This window comes from Heteronotia binoei, chromosome 1, assembly GCF_032191835.1.
Source record: "Heteronotia binoei isolate CCM8104 ecotype False Entrance Well chromosome 1, APGP_CSIRO_Hbin_v1, whole genome shotgun sequence".
In the NCBI taxonomy this organism is placed as follows: Eukaryota; Metazoa; Chordata; class Lepidosauria; order Squamata; family Gekkonidae; genus Heteronotia; species Heteronotia binoei.
The window spans coordinates 250,723,518-250,750,594 of NC_083223.1; the positions used below are offsets into that span (position 1 = coordinate 250,723,518).

A 27,077-nucleotide genomic window follows, 5' to 3' on the forward strand; every position below is an offset into this window, starting at 1 on the left:
GAAAATGAATCAAGTGTTTTGTTATTTTTCCACTTCCTAGAAGCAGCAATTTGAAAAACAAACGCGTGGGGCGTTGTACAAACGAATGCCACAGTTGGTTCTCAGCCCAGTCCAAGCACTTTGTACATGCTCAAAGGCATACCGCCCTAACATGATTTAGCGTTTAAAGCAGCTGGTTTGTCAGAGCAATCTGCACAGGCAGATTAAAAAAAAAACTTTTAAAAAGTTTGCTGAGAAAAAACACTCCGTGCATGGTCAGAAACACTCCGCTCAACTGCCAGATCGTTTAACAAAAGGTGGGGCCAAGGCAAGGGCAGAGAGATGGCCGCCCCCCCCTTCTCTACTCCCGCCCTCCAGTGTTGACTCGCGAGGCGGGAGTCGCTGTCAGCTGTGCCTCCCTCCACGCTCCCTTCCTCCCCCGCTCCGCCTTCTCCGCTCGAGGTTCACTCCCACAGCCGTTCCGCCTTTACCATTAGCGGACTGCTATCTCCCCCCCACCTCCCCTCCCCCGAGCTCGGGGTTGGATTCTGCAACTTTCTTGCACCACCAACTTCCTTCTCTGCGAGCGCAGCCTAGACGCGCGGAGGCGTCTTCGATAGTCCCGTCGTAGACTTCGGGGAGACAGCGATGGGGGCCAGGCGAGGAGGAGGCGGCCGGCTGTGAAGAAGGGCGAACCAGCTACCGAGCGGACCGCGGCAGCCGGCGGGGACAGGAGGAGGGCTGGATCATCATGAGCTCGGTCTGGAAGCGGCTCCAGCGCGTCGGGAAGCGAGCGGCCAAGTTCCAGTTCGTGGCCTGTTACCAGGAGCTCGTCGTGGAATGCACCAAGAAATGGTGAGCGCGCACCGCAGAATGGTGAAACGGGACGAGGAGGAGGATTGGGGACTGGAGCACTTGTGAATGCACTAGGGAAGTGAGGGGCGGGGCGAAGAAAGCAGGCAGCAGGAAGTGGAGCACCAGGACTGGTGAATCGGGCGCGTGCACTCCAAAGGGCGGAGACTGGGGCACTTGTGAATGCACAAGGGAAATGAGGGGGAGAGGCGAAGAAAGCAGGGAGCAGGAAGTGGAGCACCAGGACTGGTGAATCGGGCACATGTACCAAAAGGGCGTGTTGGTACAAAAAAAAAAAAGTTAGTGGGTAAAATGTCTACAGTGTTCTAAAATGTTTGCGTGCAATATCGCTTAAAGCTGTACACCTATTTATAAGGTAGGCCACTATCAGTAATAAATTATAACCCCCAAAAGTATCTAGGAATGCTGAAAGAATGTAAGAATTGTTGGATCAGACCAGTGGTACATTTTCTAGTCCAGCATCTTGTTCCACACAGAGGTAAGGCAAAGAAACAGGGTGTAGAGGTCAAGACTTTCCCCTGAAGTTGCCTTCCATTGCTGGTATTCAGAGTTTTACTGCTCCTAAACTTGGAAAGTATCTCTTTAGAGATGTCCCATGACTGAGAGTGTTCATAAGTGCAAGGTGATGCATAATGAAACAAAAAAAAAAAATCCTAACTTTAAATATATGCCGTAGGTTTCTGAACTGACTAAGATCAAAAGCTGTAAAAAGTACAGAAGGGGGCAATGAAGACGATCAAGGGACTGGAGCATCTTTCCTTTGAGGAAAGGCCAAAGAGTCTGGAACTTTTTACGTTAGAAAAACGATGGCTAAGGGAGGCCACAATAGAGGTTTATAAAATTATGCATGGCTTGGAGAAAGCAGCCCCCACTCCAGTACTAGAACTCAGGGTGGGGGGTGCACCCAATGCAGTTGATGGCTAATAAGTACAGGACCGGCTCAGTGAGTAATTAAATTATGAAATTTGCTGGCTGTGGAGGTAGTGATGGCCACAGGCATAGTGGCTTTGAAAGGGAGATAGGTTCATGGAGGAGAGGTTCTATCAATGGCTACTATGGGCTCAGATTACAAGCAGAAAGGTACCTGCTGGATATTAGGGGAGGGGGTGGAATTTATAGTCAGAGTAGTTCAGAGGTGGAACCAGCTGCCTAGGAAGGTGGTGAGCTCCCCTTCATTGGCAGTCTTCAAAACGTGGCTGGATGATTATTTGTCAGAGGTGCTTTAGGTTGATCCTGCATGGAGCAGAAGGTTGGACTAGATGGTCTGTATGCCCCCTTCCAATTCTATGATTCTAGAAGAAGAATTGCAGATTTATGCCCCGCCCTTCTCTCTGAATCAGAGACTAAGAGTGGTTTACAATCTCCTATATCTCCTCCTCCACAACAGACACCCTGTGAGGTGGGTGGGGCTGAGATAGCTCTCACAGAAGCTGCCCTTTCAAGGACAACCTCTGCCAGAGCTATGGCACACTTAACCACTACACCAAACTGGCTCTCTACACCAAACTGATTCTACTAGCCGTGATGTGTAAAGGGAACCTCCATATTCAGAGGAAGTAAATCTCTGAATCCCAGTTCCATGAGGCAACATCAGGAGATTACTTTGGCCTCTGTGCCTTGTTTGCCGTCTGGGTCATTTGATGGGAATACTGTGAAATGGCATGCTGGTCTTATCTAGCAGGGCTCTTATATTTTTATGAGGGATTTGGATCTTTGTGGGTTTTGTGGTTGAAGGTAAAGGCCCATCTTTCTATGTCAATATAGTAAGGAGCAAGGTCTGGGATTGTTATGTATGTACAGAATACCAGGTTGGGGTGGGATCTACATTTTAGGAAATGGAAGAGGGTAAATGTACATTGGCGATTAATTAGGTAGGTGTGCTAGAAATGCTACCCCAGAGACCTTGGGAGACCTTGGAGTCATGGGATCCTACAGGTAGGATTCATAAGCTGCCTTGAGTTCCTGTAAGGTAGACAGTAAATGTTTCAGTTAAATAAATAAGCATGTTGGGGCAAAGGGGCCAAATGCAGAGTAGCAAATTGGAGAGGAAGATGCTTTGAAGAAGGAAGGTTAGTGTTGGGGAGGTTAGAAATGCAGTTCCCTGCACCCCGATCAATATTATAGGGCAGGGCCCAAGGTGAACTTTCAGCCAGTTGGTCCCCTCCAGTGGCTGCCAGTATGGATGGATGGCTCGTATCTGTAATGAGGTGTATGTGTGTATGGCTAAAGGGCCAAAGCTTCTTCTTCATTTTAGGAATTGACAGGAGCCTAATTCTAGCAACTTGAGTGCCATGCCAAGGAACAACTCTGCAGGTAGTCACACAAAACCAGGAAGTAGAACTAACCAACAAAATGAGTTTATGGCCATCCTCACTACAGATAAAATTGCTTTACAGCATCAGACTTCTGGTCCTGCTGTCCCAGTGTTGTCTGTGTGCTGGCTGACATCAGTTCCCCAGGGCCTTCAGAGGTTTCCTGCTGCACAGAGGTTTCCTGCTGCCTTCTTCTGTAGAAACTGCATGGAAGCATTTGTTGGGAGTGGTATAAAAATCTGGCAAATTGGTCTAGCAATGGGCCACTTTCTCCTTTCCATCATAGCTCTTTTCTGGTCCTTTGGAGTGCCCCTGAGAGTGATCAGTTTGGGCACCCCACCCAGGGAAGGCCAGTGGCATTTGTTCTCCTGCCCCAGTGTGATATGGGTCCATTGAAGATATGTGTCAATGTTAGTTCTCTGCACATGCTCCAGGACATGTGCTTTTTCTCATGGTTCCAGCGTTTTGCTTGGGTATTGGAAGCTCTGGGCCCAAAGCTTTCATTCACATTAGGGGACAAAAGAAAACAGAAGGTCTGGAAGGAGTCCTAGTGCACTTCAGGGCTGGACTGGAATAAAATGTATTGCTTTGTTTGTGTGAATGAAAAGAGAGGTGGAGAAATGCCAAAAGCTCAGTCCTGTGCAGAAGGCAAACCTCTGTCCCGTAAGATCAGATGTAAGCCCGTACTGGAAAAAAGGGGGGTAGGATGTTTGTTTTTGAGTTCTAAGCAAAAACTGATAGCCAGTTTGGTTAAGAGTGGTGGAATCTAATCTGGAGAATCGGGTTTGATTCCCCACTCCTTCTTCACATGCAGCTGGCTGGGTGACCCTGGGTCAGTCCCAATTCTTTCAGAGCTGTTCTCTCAAGAGCAATTCTCTCAGAGCTGTCTCAGCTTCACCAACCTCACAGGGTGTGTGTTGTGGGGACAGAGACACTCAGCATTTTTGGGGCTGAATCCTGGCATTGGAAAATAGGCTCTAAAGCTGAGCACTGACAGACAGTCTGAGCCCTTCTGACAGGTCTCCTGGGGGTGGGGGAGAGATTGGATTCCCCTTCTCTTTCCCCTTTAACTTTCATATTGAAGCAAGTGGTCCTGTTTTCCTGAGCTCCTTGGCAGAGTAATTCCAGATGGGTAGCAATAAAATAAGACAGGAGACCTGCAACACCTTAACGACTGTAATAAATTTGATTCGCCTTCAAGATGCTACTGGACTGCTGTTTTATTTTCCTTGTTAGGGTGAATTCAGAACAGGAAAAGAAAGCATCGATGGGGGAGGGCTATAGAAGTGGATAGAGGAATTGGGGTGGGCCACAGCTGGTCTAGTAGCAGATGCATGCTAACTGCTTTATTGGGGTGCCAGTGAAACAGCCTATTGTATAAAAGGAAGTATGTCCCCCCAGCTCCTTTGTAGTGTCTCAGAACACTCAAGATGTGCATGGTCCTGTATCTGCCTTTTGGATTGCGTCATCTGGTTCCCTTGAAAAGGGAGGCAAAGTGTCTTCAGGAGATGTGCAACCCCCCTCCCCTTGACAGGGCAAGAAGCAACAGCCAGACTTTGGAAGATGGAGATGGAATACTTTCACGAGACAGACGAAGAAGGATGCAATGAGATTCCTCCCCACCCCCCATTCTGACATGACAAAGACCTTATAAGGGCCTTGAGAAATGATAAATATTTAGTCATTGCAGAAGCTAAAAATGGAAAAGGGAGGGTGAATGCTAAGGGGAGTGTATTAGAATACCAGGAGGGCTGAACAATTAAAAGTGTGTGTGTGTGTGCGGTTTATCAGATGGGGGACCCAGCTGAATGAGAACAGAACCAGGCCCCTCCGCTCTGGGGGTTCTCTAACTACTGGGCCCTCAGTCTTCCTGCAGTCCATGCCTTTTTCTGTGCTTCAAGCCTCAGCCCCACCCTTCTTCTTATGACTTGGCAAGATTTGGCCTTTTCTTGGCAGTACAAAGTGGGGAATGGAGATGGGGTGAGCAGACAGCCAGACAGTGTCCAGTTATTTAAAGAAAGAAAGAAATACTGAGGTTTAAGCCCATCCTGAAAGCTTTCTATGTGCCCATCTTTGCTTGATAGAAAGCTGAGTAATTGTTGTAAAATAAGTTCTGACGCTAAATTAAACTCCTGCAAGTAATAGTGTCATAATCCCAGAAATTTACTGTTGACGTGAATCAGCTATGGGTCCATTAGTGCTATGGCTCCTTTCATTGAGTTTCCTGGTGCCTTTTTACATCGTTGCCAAAGCAAAGAGCCAGTCTTGGCTCTCCTGGACTTCATTGAAGTATGAGGTGCTTCAGAAGACCCCTGGAAGCATCACCTTTGCATCTGCAGGGAGCTCTTATTTGGAAATAGCTTTCTCTATTGTAGGAGGATACTTGGCTTGGAACCTGCTAACATTTTGTAGAACCTTCCAGTGTTCTGTGATTGGCCCTTGTAGCAACCATTTTGTTATGGTATCCACAGCCAGCTCCCACAATTGCAAATGAGCCTACTTACAGATTAAACAAGCTCAGGGATTCACACCATGATTAGAGAGACCCAGGCTGTGGTCACACTCACCATTAAATCCATCCCATACCTGTCGCTATTATACCCCACAGCTTTTTTACAATGAATTTCCTGATCAGACATCCCTCCATCCTTCAGTTCTAAGCAGCGTTGGTCCAGTCGCTGGTTGATCAGAGGTCTCAACCGGACCTCATTTTTTGAGATGGCATTCCACACTCGCGCAAACGCAGTAGGTGGGATATTGTGCTTGGCTTTTTTTTTTTTTTAAAGGTGCCAGAAAAGGTGGGCGATCTGCCTAGGCTTCCCAACACTCACGCCCTGGCGGGGGGCCCCAGGATTTCTAGCCTCTTCCCCCGCTCCCCAAAAAAACGGAAGCAGGGGAGGGGGGGAAACGGCGCCAAGGAGCGTTGCGAGCCGCCCCATCTCGGAGTGGGCGATGCCGCTGCTGCCACCTCTTCTCCACTTCACTGTAGCTGCTCCTCCGAGATCGGCTCAGGCCCGCTCCGCCTCTGAGGTGAAATCAGAGAAGGGGAGGGTGGAGGGAAGGAAGGCATTTAAAAAGTTGTGAGGTCCCTTTAATTGTGATGGACAGAACTCCCTTTGGAGTTCAATTGTGCTTGTCATACCCTTGCTCCTGGCTCCACCCCAGTGTCTCCTGGCTCCACCCCCAAAGTCCCCAGATATTTCTGGAATTGGACTTGGCAACCCTAGATCTGCCCCCCCACCCCCATTTAAACACCCAGAAAGGAAGGGGAAGCCCAGGAGCTCTCTTTGCTGTCTCTCTGCCTGGCAGGGAGACAGCAAAGGTGGGTGATCTTCCTCCCCCCCATTTAAACACCCCACTGTGGTGTTTAAATGGGGGGGAGCACGGCAACTCTCTTTGCTGTCTCTCTGCCTGGCGGGGAGACGGCAAAGGTGGGTCATCTTCCTCCCCTGGCAGGGAGACAGCAAAGGTGGGCGATCTGCTGATGTTTGGACAACCACATAAAATCCGACGTGCATCTGGCTTTCATCGATGCCTATCTCCCCAGTTTATGTGCGTCTGACCTCGGGCCCAGTTTCATATATTGCTTTTGCCACAAGCTTGCTGGGTGGGTGACCTTGGGACAATCACTATTAAGCCCAATTAACCTCCTAGAGTTGTTTTGAGGATTAAATGGAGTCAGGAGGAATCTTCTAAGCTCATCTTTAGAAGAAGAGTAAGATAAAAATGTAAAAATTAGAATATTTGATATTGAATTCTTATTTAAATTATTCTTTAGGGATATCACAGGGGCCTTGGGTCGTTGATTGCACATGCCTGTTTTTCCAGGTCTGCTGAAAACTGAGATATTTTTGAGCATTTAGTTACAAAACTTATGTCAGCTAGAAACTATAGTGCTGATAAAGAAGAGTGCCTCTGAACATGTACAAAAAATTAAGCAGAGGATATGGCTCCCAGGGGAGACTTATGATGCAATCCTAGACAGCATTACACCCCATTAAAAGCCCATTGACTTCAGTGGATTTAGAAGGGTGTAACTCTGTTTAGGATTGTGTTTTTAAGCATTCTCCTCGTCCTGAGAGTAACCTTTGTTACAGCTTGTGTCAGGCACTGGTCCACCTTGCCAGTTCTCTGGTGAAAGTTATACTGATACTGCTGGGCCTTGCTATGAGAAAGGCGCCTGGTGGCTGTATTAAGTTTCTTTGCTGAGCCCAAATTTAACCCAGAGGCCTGCAGTGGATTTATGACCCCCGAGCCCTGGGGCTAAAATTAGCCTTTGGCCGCTGGCCCAGGAGGATAAAAGATGCTGTTAGATGAAGCTGGACATCAGAGCTACCTTCTCATCCCCAGTCCTTATGGTGTGATCCCATTTGCTATAGTCATAGTTATTAAAACCCATAGAAAAGTTTTGGGGGGAGGGTGAAGTAAGAATTTGGAGGTGAGCTCCATGTAACATAGCCAAGCTTACACTGCTAGTTTCTAAGCTTTCAGTGAGGTGTGGAGGAAGCTACTTGTCAGTAGTCTCCAGCCACAGAATCAGTGGCCAATATAATTGCCCTGCACTTTCCCAAGATTCCTAGCATTAGTAATTATAGAAGCCATCACTGTTCAATTGTAGATCCAGAGTAGTTAGCCATGTTCAACTGTTGCTACAAAAGAGTAATAAGTCCAGTGGCACCAGCTAGGGCTTTAAGACTGACAAATTTTGTTGTAGCATAAGTATTCAAGAATCACAGTGGTCTTCATTTTAATTTTTAATTTGATTTAATTTCTGGATTTAAATCCTGCCCTATCCCGAAAGCAGGCTCAGGGCGGCTTACAACAGTAAAAAAAAAAAATCTGGAATAAAATAACATCATAAAACATGTACTACAGAATCAGAGACAGCACAATAAACAATATTTCAAACATAGGCAGCAAAACTACACGTCTGATGAAGAGAACTGTGATTCTTGAAAGCTTATGCTACAATAAAATTTGTTAGTCTTAAAGGTGCTACTGGATTTTGTACTACAGTTCAGTTGGAGGCTGTAGGTGTTCTGTCAAGAGTCTGGCTCGATGTTTTGGAATGTGATGAGGAACAGAAATACAGCAGGTCTGTGGACTAAGATGAGGGCCAGTGCCACTCGGAACTCCTGCACATACTTCAATGAAATAAGGGGATTTGTTGTGCTCTTTTGCTGCCCTCATGCACTGCAGTGAAACCTGTTCAAGAGAATCTCCAGAGTGGCCCAAGTTAATGGCTCCAGAATGGCCTCCAGTAGCCTCATAGCAGAGTCTCCACTGCACATGACCCAAGATCAGTTCCTGCTGCCTCACTGCATGTCTTCATGTTATTTAGTATTATCGTTATTACTTCATTTATAGACTGACTTGAAACACCAAGTGGATTACACAATTAAAATAATGCCATAGGATGGCAATATTATACCCCCAACCAAACCATAAAAGCAAACTACAGAACTAGAGAAACAGTGCAATGGTATAATTTATACAAAGAACAAATCAGTGAAAGCTGCCTATAATTTCATAGACCACTGGGCCTTGTTGGTAGTGGCTTCCCAGGGTCTGAAGCTCCATACCACATCTTGTCCTTGGCCCTAGGAACGATTTCGGCTGAATTTACACAGGTCACTTAAAGCCATTTTCTGCCCTTCTCCCACTGAATTTACACAGGCCACTTAAAGCCATTTTCTGCTCTTCTCCCACTGTTGGTTTACTCATGCAAAAAGGTTGTGTTTTCCGAACAGTTTAATGGGAGTAAGCCCTGTGGAATAAATTGAGATGTACTTCTGAACAGACCTGCTTAGGCTTCCTCAAGTTTCAAGTGCACAGAGAAAAACAGAAAGGCTCACGGGCTCACATGAGGTTTCTGAATCAATCAGCTGTGTGGTAAGATTGATCTATTGCAGTTTAACCTTCCTGTGCTTTGCAATGCACATCTTATTATTCCCTCACAGTGATTTTATTGAGCTTTGTTCCAATCCTTTTGATTGTTACAGCTGACTGCTTGGTTTTATCGCCAGCTGTAATGTTTTTTATTACTTTCATTATTGCATTGGTATTTTATTCTGCTTCTCTTTAGTTGTGCCGTTTTGTGATCGACAGCTATTAGGCAGCTGTTCCTTAGCTTTTGCTGTTTTAGAAGGGGTTTTTTTAGATTTTCATACTGCATTTTATCTGTTTCCTCTTTTTTGAAACTTTGCTATCTTGAGTGATGTGTTTAGCAGAAAGGCAGGGGTAGATCTTTTCTAAACATCTAAGTATCCATAAACATCTACTAACTGTCCATAGGTACCATGCTCAGCAGTAAGAAATGGCTGCTTCAAAATGTGTCATCCTCGCTGTGCTGGTTTACCTAGGACTCAGTCTTGGGATATAGTGGCAATGTGTGTAGTGGTTATAATATAATATCAGACTATAATATGAGAGACAGAAGTTCAAATCCCTATTTTGCTTTATTATTTGCTGGGTGACTGTGAAACACTGACTTTCTCTCAGCCTCACCTACCTCACAGAGTTGTGAGGATAAAGTTCCATCTTTGTAACAAAAATCACAATTTTTCAGCTGGTATGTGGCAGGAGAGTTTCTGTCTCAAGTCTGGCAACAGTAGGTCTCGGTGGGATTAGAGGATGTGGCAACGGTAGTTCAGTTTCCTGGTTCTTCTGCTGATTTTGGGGCCTAGCAACAGAAACTAATTTTAGTCAGGACCTGAGCTGTGGCATGCATGTTGTTAAAGTATTCTTTCTGGTGAAAAGAGAGCCTGAACACCTGAGTTCTGTTCAGAACATGGGAAAGGTGGGAATACTGGATTAGGCATGGGTGTCAGGGGCTAGTATCTCTGGATTTGAGCCTGAATTCCATGTGAGGAAAAGGAATTTTATTCATCTTGGAGTGGACAGCCAGGGTGCCTGGGTCCTATCTCAAGGATCAGGACGGTGAAGAGCTGTGGTGATTAGAGAAGGTGGAAGGAAAACATGATCAGGCCTGAAGGACAGTCGAGGTTGTTCTCTTCCCATGTGTTTGTATTGCTTGCTGGGTGGGGCTTGGCCTGCTTGAAGGGGGTAGAAGACTGGAGACACACCCAAAGAGCCTGAGAAGCAGAAGATAAATGTATTCACCAAAATAACACCCGTGCTGAGCAGTTCAAGTTACCACATGGTCTTGAATGTCTCAGTTTATAAGGCTCTTTTCAGAATGTAAACTGAGGCATGTGTTGGAAGTGAAGGTGCTGTCCCCTGTCTCAGCCTCTAGATCAGGGGTGGCCAAACTTGCTTAATGTAAGAGCCACATAGAATAAACGCCAGATGTTTGAGAGCTGCAAGACATGAACATCAGATGTTTGAGAGCCACAAGACAAGAAGGAACGAGGGAAGGAAAGTGGAAAGAAAGCAAATAGATGGGGGAGGGGGAGAGAGGATGGAGGGATAGGTGGAAAGAAAGCAACTTTAACTTTAATGCATTCTCTAGGCTGCTGGCTGGCTTGACTTGGAGAAGTGATTTAAAGAGACAAATGCCTTCTCCAAGTTGACCAGTGGGGCTCTGCGGGCCTCAAGAGACACACAATATTTGTGAAAGAGCCACATTTGGCTCCTGAGCCACAGTGTGGCCACTCGTGCTCTAGACGTTGTGGCAACAAGTGAGATAGCTAGATGGTCAAATTGACCCTTCTTTCCCATGTGTCTACTCTTCTGCCACTATCCCTCTGAAGTGTTGATTGTTTTCTCAGGGAACTTTCTTCCTTCTGTTCACACTTTCTCACAATGCCCTTTTTCCTGCACACACCAGGAGGGACAACATGCCATCCACTCTTGGCACCCTGAGGCAGATGGCCCTCTTGCCATCTGTTTCCATCCTTAGCTAGTAAGTGAGTGATCTATCCTGTCTCTGCTCTTTCCTATCCGAAGTGTACTACTCAAATGAAAAGAGGAGTGTTTTTCCTTTTAAGCTTTCTGTGTGGCTCTGTGTAGCTGTGTAAGCTGAGTAACCTCGGTTAAGTGACGCTCCTGCGTTTGCAGCTTATTTAAGCACTCTGCTAACTAGCGGGAACTGGCCTAACTATACCAGTTAATCCCAACAACCTGTTCCGTCATAATTTTTGCCACCTCACAGACCATAGGCTGCAGCCCCAGTGGTCAAGGCTCTGCTATACTCAGAGAAGCCCTCTCTGGACTCAAAATGAGTTGAGCGCATGAAAATGACAGCCACACATTCTTGCTTCATTTAAGTGCTTGGCGACTGTATACCTGAGATTGAATTTGACTCCTGATCAGGTGCCAATTGGCTTGATACTCACTTCTGCTCTTTTGCTGAAGCCTTTGAGACAGTTTCCTTCCAGATCTGGCTTGAGGAGAAAGGGGAAACTCTGACACCTTCCACCACAGTCAGCAAGCCAGCTGTGTGCTGGTGATGGAAAGGGAAAGGGGAAGAGATTAACTGACTGGCCGGCCACTCTGCCCTAATTTCTGACCTGTATTAGTATCCAGAACCCAATATATGCGATGTAAGACAGGTGTGCTGAGCTCATTTGTTATGAGGGCCAGATCTGACATAAATGAGACCTTGTTGGGCTGGGCCATGTGTGTCATAAAATGTATTGCCAGGTAGTGGAGATACACACTTTATAAAAGGACACAGACAAACACAATTAAATATTTTTTAAAAAAACTTAAAAGATCTTAAAAGATTAGCACTTTTGCAATGCTTTGTTTATTTAACAGCTTCTGATAACTGACACCTCTTGCTCTGAATTATTGCATCAAAATCTGGAGACAATGTCTGTGCTGTGGGAATCTTGAGTATGTTGATCAGGTGTTGTTCAGGCGTGTGTCTGTAAGTTGCAAACCTACTTTTGATTTATTGGCATTCATTACAGAAATCTCACGGTCAATATTTTGAGGCTAAGACCCAGGGGAAAACATGAAATGGCTGAGCATTTAGAGTTTTTGTACCTACGTTGCTTCATGTGCTGGTCAGCCAATGGAGAAAATAGAGGCTTTGCTTTGTAGCTCCTGTGTGACTGAACAAGCCTGGAAAGCAAGCTGTGATGCAGAAGGAAGCAAGGGAGAGAGAGGGAAACATGACAGTGAATTGCTCGTGGGCCTGATAGGAACTCCAGGGTTGTTGTGCAGCGGCAGGCAATGGCAAACTACATCTGTTCGTCTCTTGCCTGGAAAATATCAGGGGGTCACAATAAGTTTCTACAGCCAGCATCCTGTTCTTGTCCAAGAAACTTAAGGAGACAGCTATTATACCCCCCTTTCTAGCTTCACAACAAACCTGTAATTTGGTTGGGTTGAGAAAGAGTGACTTCCTTGGCAGAAGAATGTGGATTTGAACCCAGGTCTTCCCGGTCTTAATCTAGCACATTAACTAACTACTGTGGGGTCGTGTGGCTTTCCCCTGTCCAGCATGCAGTAATTTTAGATTCTAATTCTCACATTTGGCAAATGGAACCTCTGTGTTTAGGGGCAGTGTACCTCTGAACACCAGATGCTGGTGGGGGGGGGGGGTGCAAGGAGCATGAGAGGTCTTTGGTCCTTGTTTGTTTGTGGGCTTCCAAGAGGCATCTGTCTGGCCATTGTTGGAAGCAGAATGCTGAACTAGGTGAGTGGCCGTGCACCTGTGGCTAATGATAGTAGCTTCCAGATGCCTAGGCAGGAAAACATTTGTACATGGGAACATTTCAGGTCTTCAGAGTGCCCTAAATTGTGTCTAGGCAAAAGGGCAAGTAGGCACCTTTGTGGGCTAGCAAATTTGCTTCTTTTTGCATTCTGTTTCTGAATTTTTCCTCTTTAACCCTAGGCAGCCAGACAAACTGGTTGTGGTCTGGACTCGAAGAAACCGGCGGATCTGTTCCAAGGTGTGTACCTCTCTAACGCAGGTTGGGGGTTTATCCAGAGTGGCTAATCTTACAGGGGAGGGGGAGTTGCAGGGTTCAAACCTGAAGGGCCTTATTAATGTTTTATCTGTCCCTTTCATCCTTTTTTCAGGCACACAGCTGGCAACCGGGGATCAAGAACCCCTATCGGGGCACAGTGGTATGGATGGTGCCTGAAAATGTGGACATCATGGTGACACTCTATCGGGTATGACATCTTTTTGAGAGGATCCAGCCCAGCCTGGGCAATCTTGTGGGTTCTGACACACAGAAGTTGTTAAGATAAGCCCTTTCAAGATCTGTCAGCAGGTTCTTAGCTAGAATGTGGACATGGAGGGACACAGGACTTGCTTTCAGAAATCCGTGTTTAGACTTGTGTCTTTCTCTGTGTTCACAGATTAACACACTTGAGCTATCTGCTGTCCCGTGCATGACCCCAGTTCTGCTCCTATACTGAATGATTTCTTCGTATAAAGCTAGCTAGAGTGTTGCATCCAAAACTAGTGAGTGTTTTTATAGTCCTGTGGGTTGTATGTTCAGTCACACTGAGCGACCCTCTTCTTTTTCTCTTCCAGGACCCCCATGTAGAGGAATATGAAGATAAGGACTGGACCTTTGTGATTGAAAATGTACGTTAAAACAGGCCTGATTTAGGGGCTGGGACTTGGTATTAGAGTGGCCAGACCTAGGGCCTGGGGGGAGGGTTGAGATTTCTTCTTGCCTCTGGAAGCAAAGCAGGGTCTTAGCAACTTACTGCTGCTGCCAAAAGTCAGTCTTGACTTCTAACAAGCTGTGCAGCGAAGTGCACAAAAGTTTCAAGCATAAACAAATAAAAGAAAATGTCTCTGGTTCACCTGCCACACACAATGACTGATCAGAGTCAATTGTGGGAACCTTCTTGAACATGGAAGTCTGATGCAGTCTCTTGCATTGGGGAAGAGAGCAGGGTAACCAGGCCTTTCTAGGGAGGTCTCTGCTGGTTTGCTTATGGCAACACCTGTGGCACTAGTGATAGCAGATTGCCTACAGCAAGTCTTCTGTGGCAGATCTCAGGGCATGGGAGAGAATATATGAGCGAATGCCATTATTCAGATATTCAGGGCCCAGAAGGCTTAGGGCAGGCACTCCGAACATAATGCCCTTGTGCACCATGGCTCCACTTACACCTTTTTCTGGCATTCGCCATGTGTTTTTAGGAAATGGGCAGGGCCAGGTAGGACTTTTGCCAGGAAGGTTTCTGACAGACTACTAGAAATTTCATTGGCTGTGCAGATTTTTTAGAATATTGCTTTGGTAGCAGCTGCCACCACAGCAAAAAGGTCTATATAACTGAAGATAAGCTGCAGCAATCACTTTGTGGCTGGCTCCACCTCCTGTGGCAGCCATTTTGTTGTTGTACCCACTGTGCCATGTCAGAAATCTGAAGGTGCCCACAGGCACAAAATAGGGTTTTAAGGATGAAAGCTAGTATTTTGAGGAGCCCAGAAACCTGGTAACCATGGCTGAGAGTAGGTGGTACGTGGTCCTTCCAGCTAGCACCTGTCAGGAGACTAGAAGCTACTATATGTCACAGTGACCGATTTATTTCTATTTAGTGATATTTAAAAAAAAACCCTCTTGTCTGTCTGATTGTAAACTTGAACTGGCTGAGGTATTACAGACATAACAACATTAATTAAAAAGACCCAATATTATATGAGAGCCAGATATGGTGTGGTGCTGTGATGAGTGTTGAACTAGGATCTGAGCAACCCAGCATCAAATCCCCAGTCTGTCATGGGGGTTCACTGAGTGATCTTGGGCCGGTTACACACTCTCGGCTTCACCTACCTCAGAGGGTGGCTGTAAGGATAAAATGAAAGAGAGCAGATTAATATAAGATGCTTTAGGTCCCCATTGGGGAGAAAGGTAGGGTATAAATATGCTTTGTTTTGAAGTATGGGAGGTTGAACTCACAGATTTGGTGGGAAGTCTATTGCAATCTGCTGAACGTGGGGGGATTCCATTTGTGCTATGTTTTTCGTATTTTTTGAAAATCCATAGTAGCTTTATGCTGCTCCTTCTCTCCATGACACATCCCCAAAATGACAGTTAAGCAGAAAGGAGTAGGGTAGCGATTTCAATAGCAGGATCCACTGAAATTGGAGAATGGGTGTTGTGAGGCTTGGATCTTTCAGAGCATTGCAGGAAAGAGAAGTTTGAGAGTGGTAAACTGTGGGACAAGGGAAAGGAAGGTTGTGTTTGTGTTTATGTTGTGTATGCTGAAACTGTGATCATGGCCTCTTCACCAGGAGTCGAAGGGGCAGCGCAAGGTGCTGGCTTCTGTGGACATAAACCTCAAACGCTTCGCCAGCTCAACTCCTACCCAGGTTGACCTAAATCTGAAGCTGAAGCCGCGGTCGGTGAAGGTGGTGGCAGCTACACTACAGCTCACGCTCTGTTGCGCGTTCCTGTATGAGGGAAAAGCCACGTGAGTGCTACTTCAGGGGGAGTAAAGCTTGGATGAATATGGATCCTTCTTAACCAGAGTCTGACTTGGGCTCTGCCATTTCTTTCTTGTCATATATAAGAAGGTCTCCAGAAAATGAGTGGGTGCCTGTCTCTAAGACATCTGGGGAGTCACTTCAGGCTAAAAATTCTACCAGTTTTTCACCAACACACAATTTGTGCTCATCAAAAGGCAGCTGTCACCCTGACCTGGACATCCCAGGCAAGCCCAAATTTGGCAGATTTTGGAAACTACCCTGGCAAATATTTGGACGGGAGATCTCCAAGAAATACCAGGACTGGGATGCTGAGGCAGGCAATAGCAAGCCACATCTCTCAATGTTCCTTGCCTCCAAATCCCACTAGGGGCCACCAGAAGTCAGCCATGACTTCCAGGCAGGCAGAGACTCTCACACACACACACACACAATATGTGTGAGTGTGTATTAAAAAGGCAGCTGTCCACCTGTGACACCTTTTCTCCTTTCCTCACCCTTCTGCAGGGACGAGGACATGCAAAGCCTAGCCAGCCTGATGAGTGTCAAACCCTCTGATATCGGCAACCTGGATGACTTCGCCGACAGCGAGGAAGAATCAGAAGAAGCTCCAAAGCAGAGCCGGCAGGCAGACGGTGCAGGCCATGGGGTGTCTTCTAAAGGTGGGGCCTCCTTCCCATTTCTTAGCTTTGATCCCACAGGCTGGAACAGCCATCTCATGAAAAACTGAAAGAGGGAGGTGAGGGTTCCCTTCCCACATCTTGATTCCATTGCTTAGACCTATTAGAAAAAGCCGAGCCGATCTTTCCTGGCAACATCTCAAATCAAAGCGGTCAGATTGCTGCGGTTTTTTAACCAAAGCTGATTTAAAATTGATGTGAGAATGAACCCAGGTTTTGCAAGCGGCTCTAGAGGCTCAACTTTTGCAAGGCGGCATGTTAGTAAAAGGTTAGGTTGCAGTAGACCAGAGGTTCTACAATGTGCTTTGCTTTGCTCCTGTCACATTTAGTTTGAAATGAAAAGGTTATTGCTCAGGATGGAGATTAATCTGGCCCAAGCAGCGCCGGAGTCCTGAACAGCTTGAAGCTAGAATGTGTAAAAGATTGCCTATCTCTGTGTAAGGCCATTTGAATGTTTGGGCTGTTATTGATGGCCCCATCCAAAGTACCCCCATCATTAGAAGTGAGGTGGGTAGCCATTAGGGATAGGGCCTTCTTGTTGGCTATGGACCTTTCTCCTCATGGAGACTCAGGTGGTGTCTTCTCCTTCTGTAGGCTTGACTTGGACTCCGCCAGTCTCTTCTCCCTTACATATGGCAGGATTTTTCTCTGGACAGAGATAGTTGTGTGTGCTGTGGGCTGTCAGTTTTCTGACTGTTGCTGGGTTTAATTATTTAACTATTTTAAACCCAGGTTTGGGTATAAAATAGTTTAAATAGTTAACAGAACCTTTTTGCTAACAACTTCAATCTCTTTTTATTGCCTGATTTAATTTTGATGGTTGCATTTACTGTGCTTTTGTTTACTATTTTATTGGCTGTTGTCAAGCAGCAAGGAGGCATTGAAGTATCTAAATGTGTCATACGTTTGGAAAGTGGTATTTCTAAGTGGGAGGGAGCACCGTGGAGAAAAGGGAAGTCTCTTCTCCTGTGCTTGTCCCCAAACTTGCCTGTTTCTTTGGAGATGTCCTGGGCCAGAGTTTATCTAATTTTGTAACAGATGCTCCTAAATCTTTTCCTTTCCTACCTCCCCCATCTGATTCTCAGGCACACAGTTCTTCCCCTTGGACTTTTTCTGCGGCACTGGTACTAATTTGGGATTGTGCAGACTCTTGGCTTTTACCATTTGTTTACATGGTACATGTTCAGTAAGCTGTGCAGTATGCAAAAACTGCAAATATTTGCATCGTTTGTTATTCTGCTGCTGGTCATGGGAGGAGGGTCCAGGAGCTGTGCTGGACACTGAAGCCTTACCCTGCCAACTGTGGAGAAATCTCCCTTCGATCTTCCTTCTTGCTTTTTAGGTTTTGTCGAGCCTTTGGGAGCATGAGATCTAGAAGCGTGATTTTTATTTATTTATTTCAGGCGAACTTTCTCTGAAGACTTGACCCCATTTGCTGTGTATCATGTGCTACATTGGTACTGTGGTATCTTAACATTCCAGAGCATTTCAACCAGACTGAAGATCCGGGCCCTGCAGGATCTGCTCCAGTTCCGCAGGGCCTGTAAAACAGAGCTCTTTTGCTAGGCTTTCAGCTGAGGCAGTGGACGTCACTTGTTACTGGCCTCTCTCCTTCATTCCATCCCAGCGCTTATAAGATCTACTGGACCTGGACAATAGGGCATGTCTGTGAGGCAGAACCTGCCATTTTAATCTATTGTCATTCTGTAGTTTTAGATGTTATATTTTTAAATTGGTGTTTTATTGTTTTTCTTGTTGATTGCTTTTATGATGTAACCTGCCCTGAGCCTGTTCTACGGGAAGGGCGAGCTAAAAATCGAATAAAATAAATAAATAAAAATCCTCCTTTTACAGCCCGTCAAACATCTGGGGGTGGGGATGGGCATATATAGACTTTCTTTGTTCTTCATCTGCTGCTGCTGCTGGAAGCATCATTACTTCAGCATGGACTTCTTAAAATGTCTCTTTATTTTTCCCTCTTTTAGGATTAGTAGTCCTCCACTGGCTGCGCGGTTGCATGCCTACTCTTCTGCGTGTAGTCATTCTTCTTCTTTCTCTCTCTTTCTCTTTTTTTCTGCCTGTTTCGTCTGTTCAGGATTCCTCCAAAATGTGTTGACGGACTATTTCTCAGGTAGGCTTCCCCAGACCCCCTTTCTTGGTAGCATATGGGTGCAAAATAAAATTATGCTCATCAACCCTTTAACCACATGGTCCTTTTCATGATTGGGGGGCAAAAGGCAGAATTGTTGTTCCTCTGAGTTCCCATTCATGCTTTTGGGTCCAATCAAAACTCTCTTTTGGTGTAATGCGTCTGACTGCTTCTCCTGGAGTGTTGCTTGCTCTGGATGTTTCATTCATTTATCTCCACCAGTGTACAGTGGTGGCTTACAGAATAACGTAAGTGAATAAGAAGAGTCTCTGCCCTGTGCTGCTTACAGTCTAATCTTAGAGGAGAGCAAAAGATCAAAGAAGAGGCTAGGCGAATAAGGGCTGAGTGATCCAAAGATATTCTGAGAACTGCGTTGGCATTTCAGTTGTGGCTAAAGGGTTAAATTTACACATGACATGACGCTGGAATTCCACAAATGGAACTTCTGACATGTTTGCTTATAGAAAGCAGCTCCATGAGGGCTCAAGATGGATTGGGGCTATGGCGCTGGGAAAGGGTGGGTCAACTCTTTCATTCCACGTTCCACATTGCTTCCCAGATTGGAAATGGTTCCCCCACCTCCCAGCTGTTAAGCCCAGCACAGAGAAGGAGAGTTTGTAGCATACAACAAAATTTTCTCTACAATGACTTAGAGCAATCTGAAGAAGTCAGTGTGGAAAGAATTAACCATCTCCCCCTTTCCCAAGACTGTGGTACCTTCTCCCTCTTTGGGGGGTGAGCATGAATGACATGTCTGGAGTTCCTGTTATGGAGATATGAGTGATTGAAATTGGGACATATTGAATAGCATGTGTCATTTGGTCACTGCCCTGACCTGGATAGCCCAGACTAGCCTGATCTCGTCAGATCTCAGAAGCTAAGCAGAGTCGGCCCTGGCTAATATTTGGAAGGGCGACCTCCAAGGAATACCAGGATCGTGACACAGAGGCAGGCAATGGCAAACCACCTTTGAAATGTCTCTTGCCTTAAAAACAAGTCTAGCTTGCTACCTAGCATAATGCTAAAAGAGTTAGAACTTCTGGCTGCCAGACTGTCTTAGGATCTTCTGGCTTTATTACATACAACAACAACAACAATTTGGCCACTTAAAGGAATTAAGCCAAAGGTTTTACAGATGAGGTTATTTTGATTTGGAGAGACAGTCAGGGAGGGAGAGGTCAGAATCATGAATGTTGGAAGGGTGTTTTAGGTCTATGAAGTGCAAGAGAAAACAGACAGATTCCTTTGAAAAGAGCAAGAGTCCAGTAGCATCTTAAAGACAAACAAAATCTGTGGCAGGATATGAGCCTTTCTGAGTAAAAGTTTCTTCTACTCATACCCTCCCACAAATGTTGTTAGTCTTTAAGGTGCTGCTGGACTCTTGGTCTTTTTTACTGCTACAGACAGACTACCCATCTTGATGTAGAGTCATTTGACATTTGGGGCAGGCAGCAGATAAGTTCACCCGCTCTCTGTTTTTCTTTTCTTTCTGCACTTCATTTCTCCCTTCCCCTTTACTCAGACACTTCACGGGATTTGAACACTCTGGCAGAGGAAGAGGAGGATGTCTCGGCCCAGGCCACAAGCCATGTAGCCTCATCTGCCTCGTCCAGGTCGCTCAGAAAGGAAGGTATGTGCCGGGGTAGCATCCCCAGTTCTGTGGCCTTTTGGGATTGGAGCAAGAGGAGGTGGAGAGACAGGATCCCTGGATGTGGCATTGCCTAGCAATGAGAAAGAGTTGTGTAAGATAACAGTCAGTAGTAGTGGAGAAGGCTAAAATGTTGTCATGTGAAGCTGCCTTAACCTGCGGTCAGGCTGTTGGTCCATCTAAGTCCCAGCATTGTTTCCTCTAACTGGCAGCAGCTCTTTGGGGTCTTGAGCAGCAAAATGTCTTTCTGAACACCTATAACTCAAGGTGAAAATAGCAGGGACTGAACTGGAGGCCCACTGCTTGCAATACAATCAGAGAATCATAGAGTTGGAAGGGATCTCTATGGTCATCTAGTCCAACCCCCTGCACAATGCAGGAAACTCACAAATACCTCCTCCTAAATTCACAGGACCTTCATTGCTGTCAGATGGCCATCTAGCCTCTGTTTAAAAAACCCCAAGGAAGGAGAGCCCACCACCTCCCAAGGAGGAAGCCTGTCCATTGAGGAACCACTCTGTCAGGAAGTTCTTTCTAATGTTGAGCCGGAAACTCTTTTGATTTAATTTCAACCCATTGGTTCTGGTCCAACCTTCTGGGGCCACAGAAAACAATTCCACACCATCCTCAATATGACAGCCCTTCAAGTACTTGAAGATGGTGATCATATCACCTCTCAGCCACCTCCTCTCCAGGCTAAACATGCCCAGCTCCTTCAATCTTTCCTCATAGGTCTCCAGAAGCTGAGAGGTGCTGCAGAGCTATAGGCACAGTCTGAAATCTGATGTACTGCTAGGATTGCCAACTTCCAGGTGGAGCCTGGAGATCTCATGGGATTACAGCTGATCTCCAGACTACATAAATCAGTTTCCATGGAGAAAGTGGTCGCTTTGTAGGGTGGACTCTGTGGCATTATACCCTGCTGAGATCCGCACCATCCCCAGGCTTCACCCTCCAGGCATTTCCCGACCCAGAGTTGGCAACCTTTTGTACAGCACAGCAGGGAATCAATTGAATGGGGTGGGTTGGTGGGTGTTTGATCTGTAATGATGGGAGAGGCACATTAATTTCTCAGAGTTCTGTGGAACTGTCTGAAATGGATAGTAGACAGAGAGGCTTTAGCAAGGATTCAAAGTTCAAGTTGAACTGATGGTCATCAGCTTTAAATCCCATTGTGGATAATAACATATCTGAAGGACTGTATCTCCCCATAACGCCAACCACAGGACTTCTGGTTGCCACCTTCTAGTTGTTCCCCTGCTTAACGTGGTCTCACATTATAGTCTGTTCCTTTTCTATACTGGTTCCCACCAAAAGGAGTTCTTTCAGGGCTATTAGGAAAGCCATTTTATTTCTGAGGGGTTTAAGCCTGAGGCCTTTTCTTGGTGGGAGGGAGGGATTTTTTACTGCATGTTATGTTTTTAAGTTTTGGAACTGTGGACTGCATTGGGCCACAAGGTGAAAGCAGGATGTAAATATTTCAAGTTAGTAAAGGAAAAGATGGATGGAGGACAGACGTGGTGAGGGTAGTGTAGTTGTTACACAGTAGAATTAGGATCCAGGGGCTAGCAAGTTCAGATCTTCACTCTGGCATGATACTCACTGGGTGACCTTGGGTCAGTTACCCTCTTTTGGTCTAACTTGAGGATAAAATAAGGGACACAACAACTCTGAACTCTTTGAGGGAAGAGCGAAGTAAAAATGTTCTAGACTACCAGGACTGCTTTCATCATTATGCTTTTTAGGTTCAGGGCTGGCTTAAAGGCTTTAGTTGCTTGAAGCAAACAAACCAAACAGCTCAAAGGAGAACCCTTGAGACAGCCACCGGCAGCCTGACAGCCACTGCTAATAGATTACTACATTTTTTTTTTCTGGTAGGGTCCTTTGTTTGCATAAATGAATTCATTCCCATGCAGAGAAAGCTGTATCTGTTGAATTTCTGACTATTGCTCTGTTATTTAAAGGCACAGAAATACAGCCAGAATAAAGGAGGCAATGCTAGCTCATACAGACAACAAGTCATTGGGATTGTAAGGAAACTGAGAAACAACAGTAGCTGTTTTGAGGTCAGACAGTACTGATAATCCCTGAACATGTCCAGAGTGCCTTCCTGTAACCAGAATAATTTTCTTTGTGAAAATTTCCCCTTTTCTCTTGTGAAAGTTGTGGACCATAATTTCCAAGTTATCATATTAAGCAGTAGAAAAATATTAGCACTCATTAGAAAAATATCAGCACTCATTCTCTGAAGTTGATGGGCAGTAGATTCAGAAATTAAAAATACTAAAGAGTACCACCCTGTTTAAATGTAATGGGCAGCTTCTTGAGAGCCTCTTTTTGGATATGTATTTAGTACATGTCAGTTTAATTCTGTCTCAATAATCATTGTTCTTATTTTACAATACTTTCCTAAGGATTTTCTTCATTGGCAGATGTGTTCTGCCCGTTACAGTTATACAGTGTGGTGCTATTTAAATGCTTTTTCTTTCTGTTCGTACACACTGTTTTCATTGGCAGTAGATTCAGGATGGACAAAAGGAAATGCTGCTTTACTCAATGGGTGATTAAAATGTGGAATTTGCTGCTAGAGGATGTTGTGACGGCCACAGGTGCATAGGTGGCTTTAAAAAGGATGGATCTATTTGTAGCTACTAGCGATGAATGACTAAAGGGAACCTCCAGATTCAGAAGCAGTTAACATCTGCATTCCAGAACCAGGAGACAACATCAGGGGAAGGCCTTGGCCTCCGTGCCCTGCTGTTGGCCATTCAGAGGAACTGGCCGGCTGCTGTATGAGACAGGATGCTGGCCTAGATGAGCCACTCGCCTGATTCAGCAGGGTTCTTGAGTTCTTCTCCATAGGATCATTGTAGACCACTAATTACTGTATCTCATTTTAAACAGTTTTAAGAACTCTTTTGTATTCACAACCAAAGTGTTTTCAAGTCATGAAAGCACAGATGCGCGTACACAGTTTCCATTTTAATGCATGCCCTGTGTGAGTATGAAAAGAAACTGTGGAATTGCATTATCAGGGATTATTTGTGTTTGTAAAGGTACTTTTGTAGTAATGGGAAGAGAGAATACACTTCCACTTTCTTCAGAAAAGACAAGCATGTGGCTAAAAATAAGTCACACTGTTTAGACATAAAAAGTGGCTAGTATGTTGGACTGAAGAGGCCAGCCATGAAGACTGAACATGTCACCCACCTCCCAGGATTCTTGTGAGGATACATGAACACAACATTAAGCTCCTTGAAGGAGGGAAAGGAAAGGTCCCCTGTGCAAGCACCAGTCGTTTTCGACTCTGGGGTGACGTTGCTTTCACAATGTTTTCACAGCAGACTTTTTATGGGGTGGTTTGCCATTGCCTTCCCCAGTCATCTACACTTTTCCCCCAGCAAGCTGGTACTCATTTACCAAGCTCGGAAGGATGGAAGACTGAGTCAACTTCGAGCCAGCTACCTGAAAACCCAGCTTCCGCCGGGGATCAAATTCAGGTTGTGAGCAGAGCTTTAACACTCTGCACCACATAACTATCAGGATATGATGTTATGGGAAATGCCTGATTTGTGCCAAAGTTCAGCTCCTGATTTTTTTAAAAACACTGAGCTCTGGAATAAATAAATGCCTCTGGGCACGTGCAGAATGGCTTTTATCCTCTTGCTAAGCAGCCCCAGCCTGTTCCCATACATTTAAGCACAAGTCTCATTGCCTTTAGCAAAAATTTTAGATTGAGCTTGTTAAAGTATTGCCTGCTGGAGATCCAGAATACATGGAGCCACCTTCCAGTGGCTGTGATAGAGCAGTCCCTGCTTCTCACTCCAGTTCTCTGGAACTAAAAAGAAAGGAAAAGCACTTTGTATGGGCATCGTTTTTGCACCAACTCCTTAAAACCACACCTTGTAGGTTATCTTCTCTGTTTATACATAATAACCATTCTTGTTTGGGGCTTCCCATATTATATCAGGTTTTTGTCTTTTAACATCTTATTGCAAAAACTGATCTTCAAGCTCTGCAAACCCACATCCCACTTGCAGATTTTTTCAAAACCGCAGCTTTCTTTTTAATTTTTCTGCAAATCTCCAGTTCCTCCTTGCAGATGCTATGAATGGGCACTGAGGGTGGAGCTCCCCATTATGTGTAGTTCTAGAATACTTTTCTTAGGATCATTTGTTTGCCTTTTATGCAGTATGGCTGCCAGTGTGAAGTGGACAACCTGTGTGGGTGGAGAGGGGCTTCTTAACCCCCACCTTCACTTCCCCCGTCTACTAAAAATCACCTCCTCCCTTGGGTTATTTTTATCTGAGCTGGGTTATAAAAGCCACATAGAGGCAGGGAGAGTATTTTTCAGTGGGGAAAAGAACAGTGTGAAGGGAAAGGGTTAAGAAGTTTCTTTCTCTTTCCCTTCCCTTCACTAGTTTTCTATTTCAAATTGTAACTTTAGAAGCTTCATTATATAAGGGGTGGGGAGTACAGAACACAGAAGAACTGAACAGACACCACAATGAAAGACTCAGCTACAGTTTGAACCATAGCCACCAAATTCCAGCAATAAGGATCAATTCTAACCTATATGTGATAATCCTGCTTGACAGGACAGGACTTTTTCGTAGAAAAAGCCCAGCAGGAACTCATTTGCATATTAGGCCACACCCCCTGCTCAGAAAAAGCCCTGTGACAGGAACCTAATATGGAGTGTCCATCTTCTCTCTCTGCCTATGCTAGCGTTGCCTCTATCTCGTAAATTGTTTTTAAAGCTTTAACTGTTAGAAGGCTCACTGCCATCTAAGAGGAACCCCCTCCCTGCCACCCCTTTGATCCTTTTTTGGTGCCTGGCCACTGGAGCACAGAGGCCAGAAGAGATAATGTGTGGCATTTGCCCTAGAAAGGTCCTTTTGCAGCCTATATGGGACACTGTAATCATAGACTCTTCTCTGTCCTGGGAACTGGAGAGGTAGGGTATAATGTGGGTAGAACTTGACAGTTTCCAAAATCTGTGAAGGACACTTCACCCTACTTCATGGTAGGGCTAATTCTCCATGAATACTATGTAACTTGTGAACATGACATATTAAACAAATGTGTGTCACTCAAGTCCTTTTATCAGAGAGGGTGAGTATGTTGTTCAGTCGCACAGTTGAGTTTGACTCTTTGTGACCCCATGGACCAAGTCACGCCAGGCCCTCCTGTCTTCCACCACCCTCCGAAGTCCACTCAAATTCATGTTAGTTACATCAGTAACACTGTCCAGCTATCTCATATTTTGCCATCCCCTTCTTCTTATCTTACATTCAGCGTTCCAATGCGGTATTGTTCTTTGCAGCATCAGACTTTCCTTTCATCATCAGACACATCCACAGCTGAGTGACCTTTTGGCTTTGGCCCAGCTGCTTCACTCTTTCTGTGGTTACTTGGACTTGCCTTCCGCTCTTCCCCAGTAGCATATTGGGCACCTTCTGACCTGAGGGGCTCATCTTCCAGTGCCATATCTTTTAGCCTTTTGTTACTATCCATGGGGTTTTCTTGGCAAGGATACTGGAGTGGGTTGCCATTTCCTTCTCAGTGGATCGCGTATACAAAGAGGTAAACCCAGGTTGACTGTTCTTTCCCAACATTATACTTTCCCTGGGGATGTTCCTGAGTACTATGGAGAGGTGTTTCAGCACTTCTGAGATGTACACAGTCCTGCTTTTCCCAAATGTTCTACATGTTCCAGGTGTACAACGCCCTGATTTGGATGAGAACCACAGCATACAGAAGGAGGTTGCTTAGTCTTCTCCATTGAGATCCAGTGCGATATAGTGGTTAAGTGCAGTGGACTAGTATCTGGGAGACCTGGGTTTGAATCCTCACTCATGCCATGGAAGCTGGCTGGATGATCTTGGACCCACTTTGTCAGCCTAACCCACCCCACAGGGTTGCTGTGAGGATAAAATGGAGGAGAGGAGAATGATGTAAGCTGACTTTGGTCCCCAAGTGGGGATAAAGATGGCGTGCAAATGAATTAAAAATTTAAAATCCCCCTGTACCATTTTTCAGAAACAAGAAGCATGTAATTACGGCGTTGTGTAGAATGGATCTCATTGATCCAGGAGGACAGGAATCAAAATTATATGCCAAAGTAATCCAAAATCGGAACAAAGAAAAAACAATCGAGGTAGCAAACCACTGGCACCTGTCTGCCTATCACAGCTGATCTTCACAGCCATTTCTTAAAAATGAGAGTGGTGATTCATAATTGGCTGAATACTGCCCCTTGAGCTGGGTTTCGGTGCTCACATTGCCCATTGGCAGGCCCTGCCCTTGATGCCCGTCCATTTCCCTTGTGGTGCTTTGGTCAGCCACCTAATCTCTGGGATTCTGGTCTGGGGCTGTAAATTTTGTTTAAAAACACTAGTAGAATCTTGTCATCTGAACCTTAATTAGAAACAGCCTCGGTTCCAGGGAGGGGGATCAGCTCTGCAGACACTCGTTTTTCACTTGGCCATCAATAACAGACTCACTTAAGCATCACGGGCCTTATTGTTTAAACATTTACAGAAATACACAAATGGTAAAAAAAAAATTCTTATAATTATTTCCATGTTGAATGATTTCCATCTGTAATTTGGTCTCATCCTTGCAGCTGTCACTGAAGTACCTAGGAAAGCAACAGATCCCCTGGCTGGCAGCACCTCCCAGCCGGATCCCCCTCGTCCTGTGACAGAGTCAGCCCCCACCGTCTCCACGGCAGCGCCCCAAGCAGTAAGTGATGTGGAGTATGCTGGGCATGTGGGATATGGAGGGGCGAGTGGTGTATGCCCAAGAGGAGCGACTAACAGCCAGAGGGGGCCAGGCATCCAGAACCGATGGACGGGCACTTCTGCAGAACCGGCACGAGCATGGGCCAAAGAGGAGAAAGATGAGGAAGGGTCTGCATGGTCACCAGGACGTCCAGCGTCGCCGAGCACCACTGAAGTGAGGTGAGTCCCTTAGGTGAGCCGATTTGGTGTAGTAGTTAAGTATGCGGACTCTTATCTGGGAGAACCAGGTTTAATTCTCCATTCCTCCACTTGCAGATGCTGAAATG

General features: G+C 45.6%; 1 protein-coding gene across 2 annotated transcripts in view; it reads left to right on the top strand.

Moving 5' to 3' along the window:
* The first annotated feature begins 473 nt into the window (after window positions 1-473).
* Window positions 474-27,077, top strand: part of EHBP1L1 (EH domain binding protein 1 like 1) — a 49,483-nt gene continuing 22,879 nt past the window's right edge. The window contains exons 1-7 of one of the 2 annotated variants that reach the window (XM_060252355.1): window positions 474-834; window positions 12,970-13,027; window positions 13,158-13,253; window positions 13,621-13,674; window positions 15,337-15,515; window positions 16,036-16,190; window positions 26,634-26,970. In XM_060252355.1, the coding sequence (XP_060108338.1) occupies window positions 731-834; window positions 12,970-13,027; window positions 13,158-13,253; window positions 13,621-13,674; window positions 15,337-15,515; window positions 16,036-16,190; window positions 26,634-26,970 (983 nt within the window). In that variant the 5' untranslated portion in view covers window positions 474-730. The remainder of the gene's footprint in view (window positions 835-12,969; window positions 13,028-13,157; window positions 13,254-13,620; window positions 13,675-15,336; window positions 15,516-16,035; window positions 16,191-26,633; window positions 26,971-27,077) is intronic. The other variant, XM_060252364.1, reaches the window with a different exon arrangement.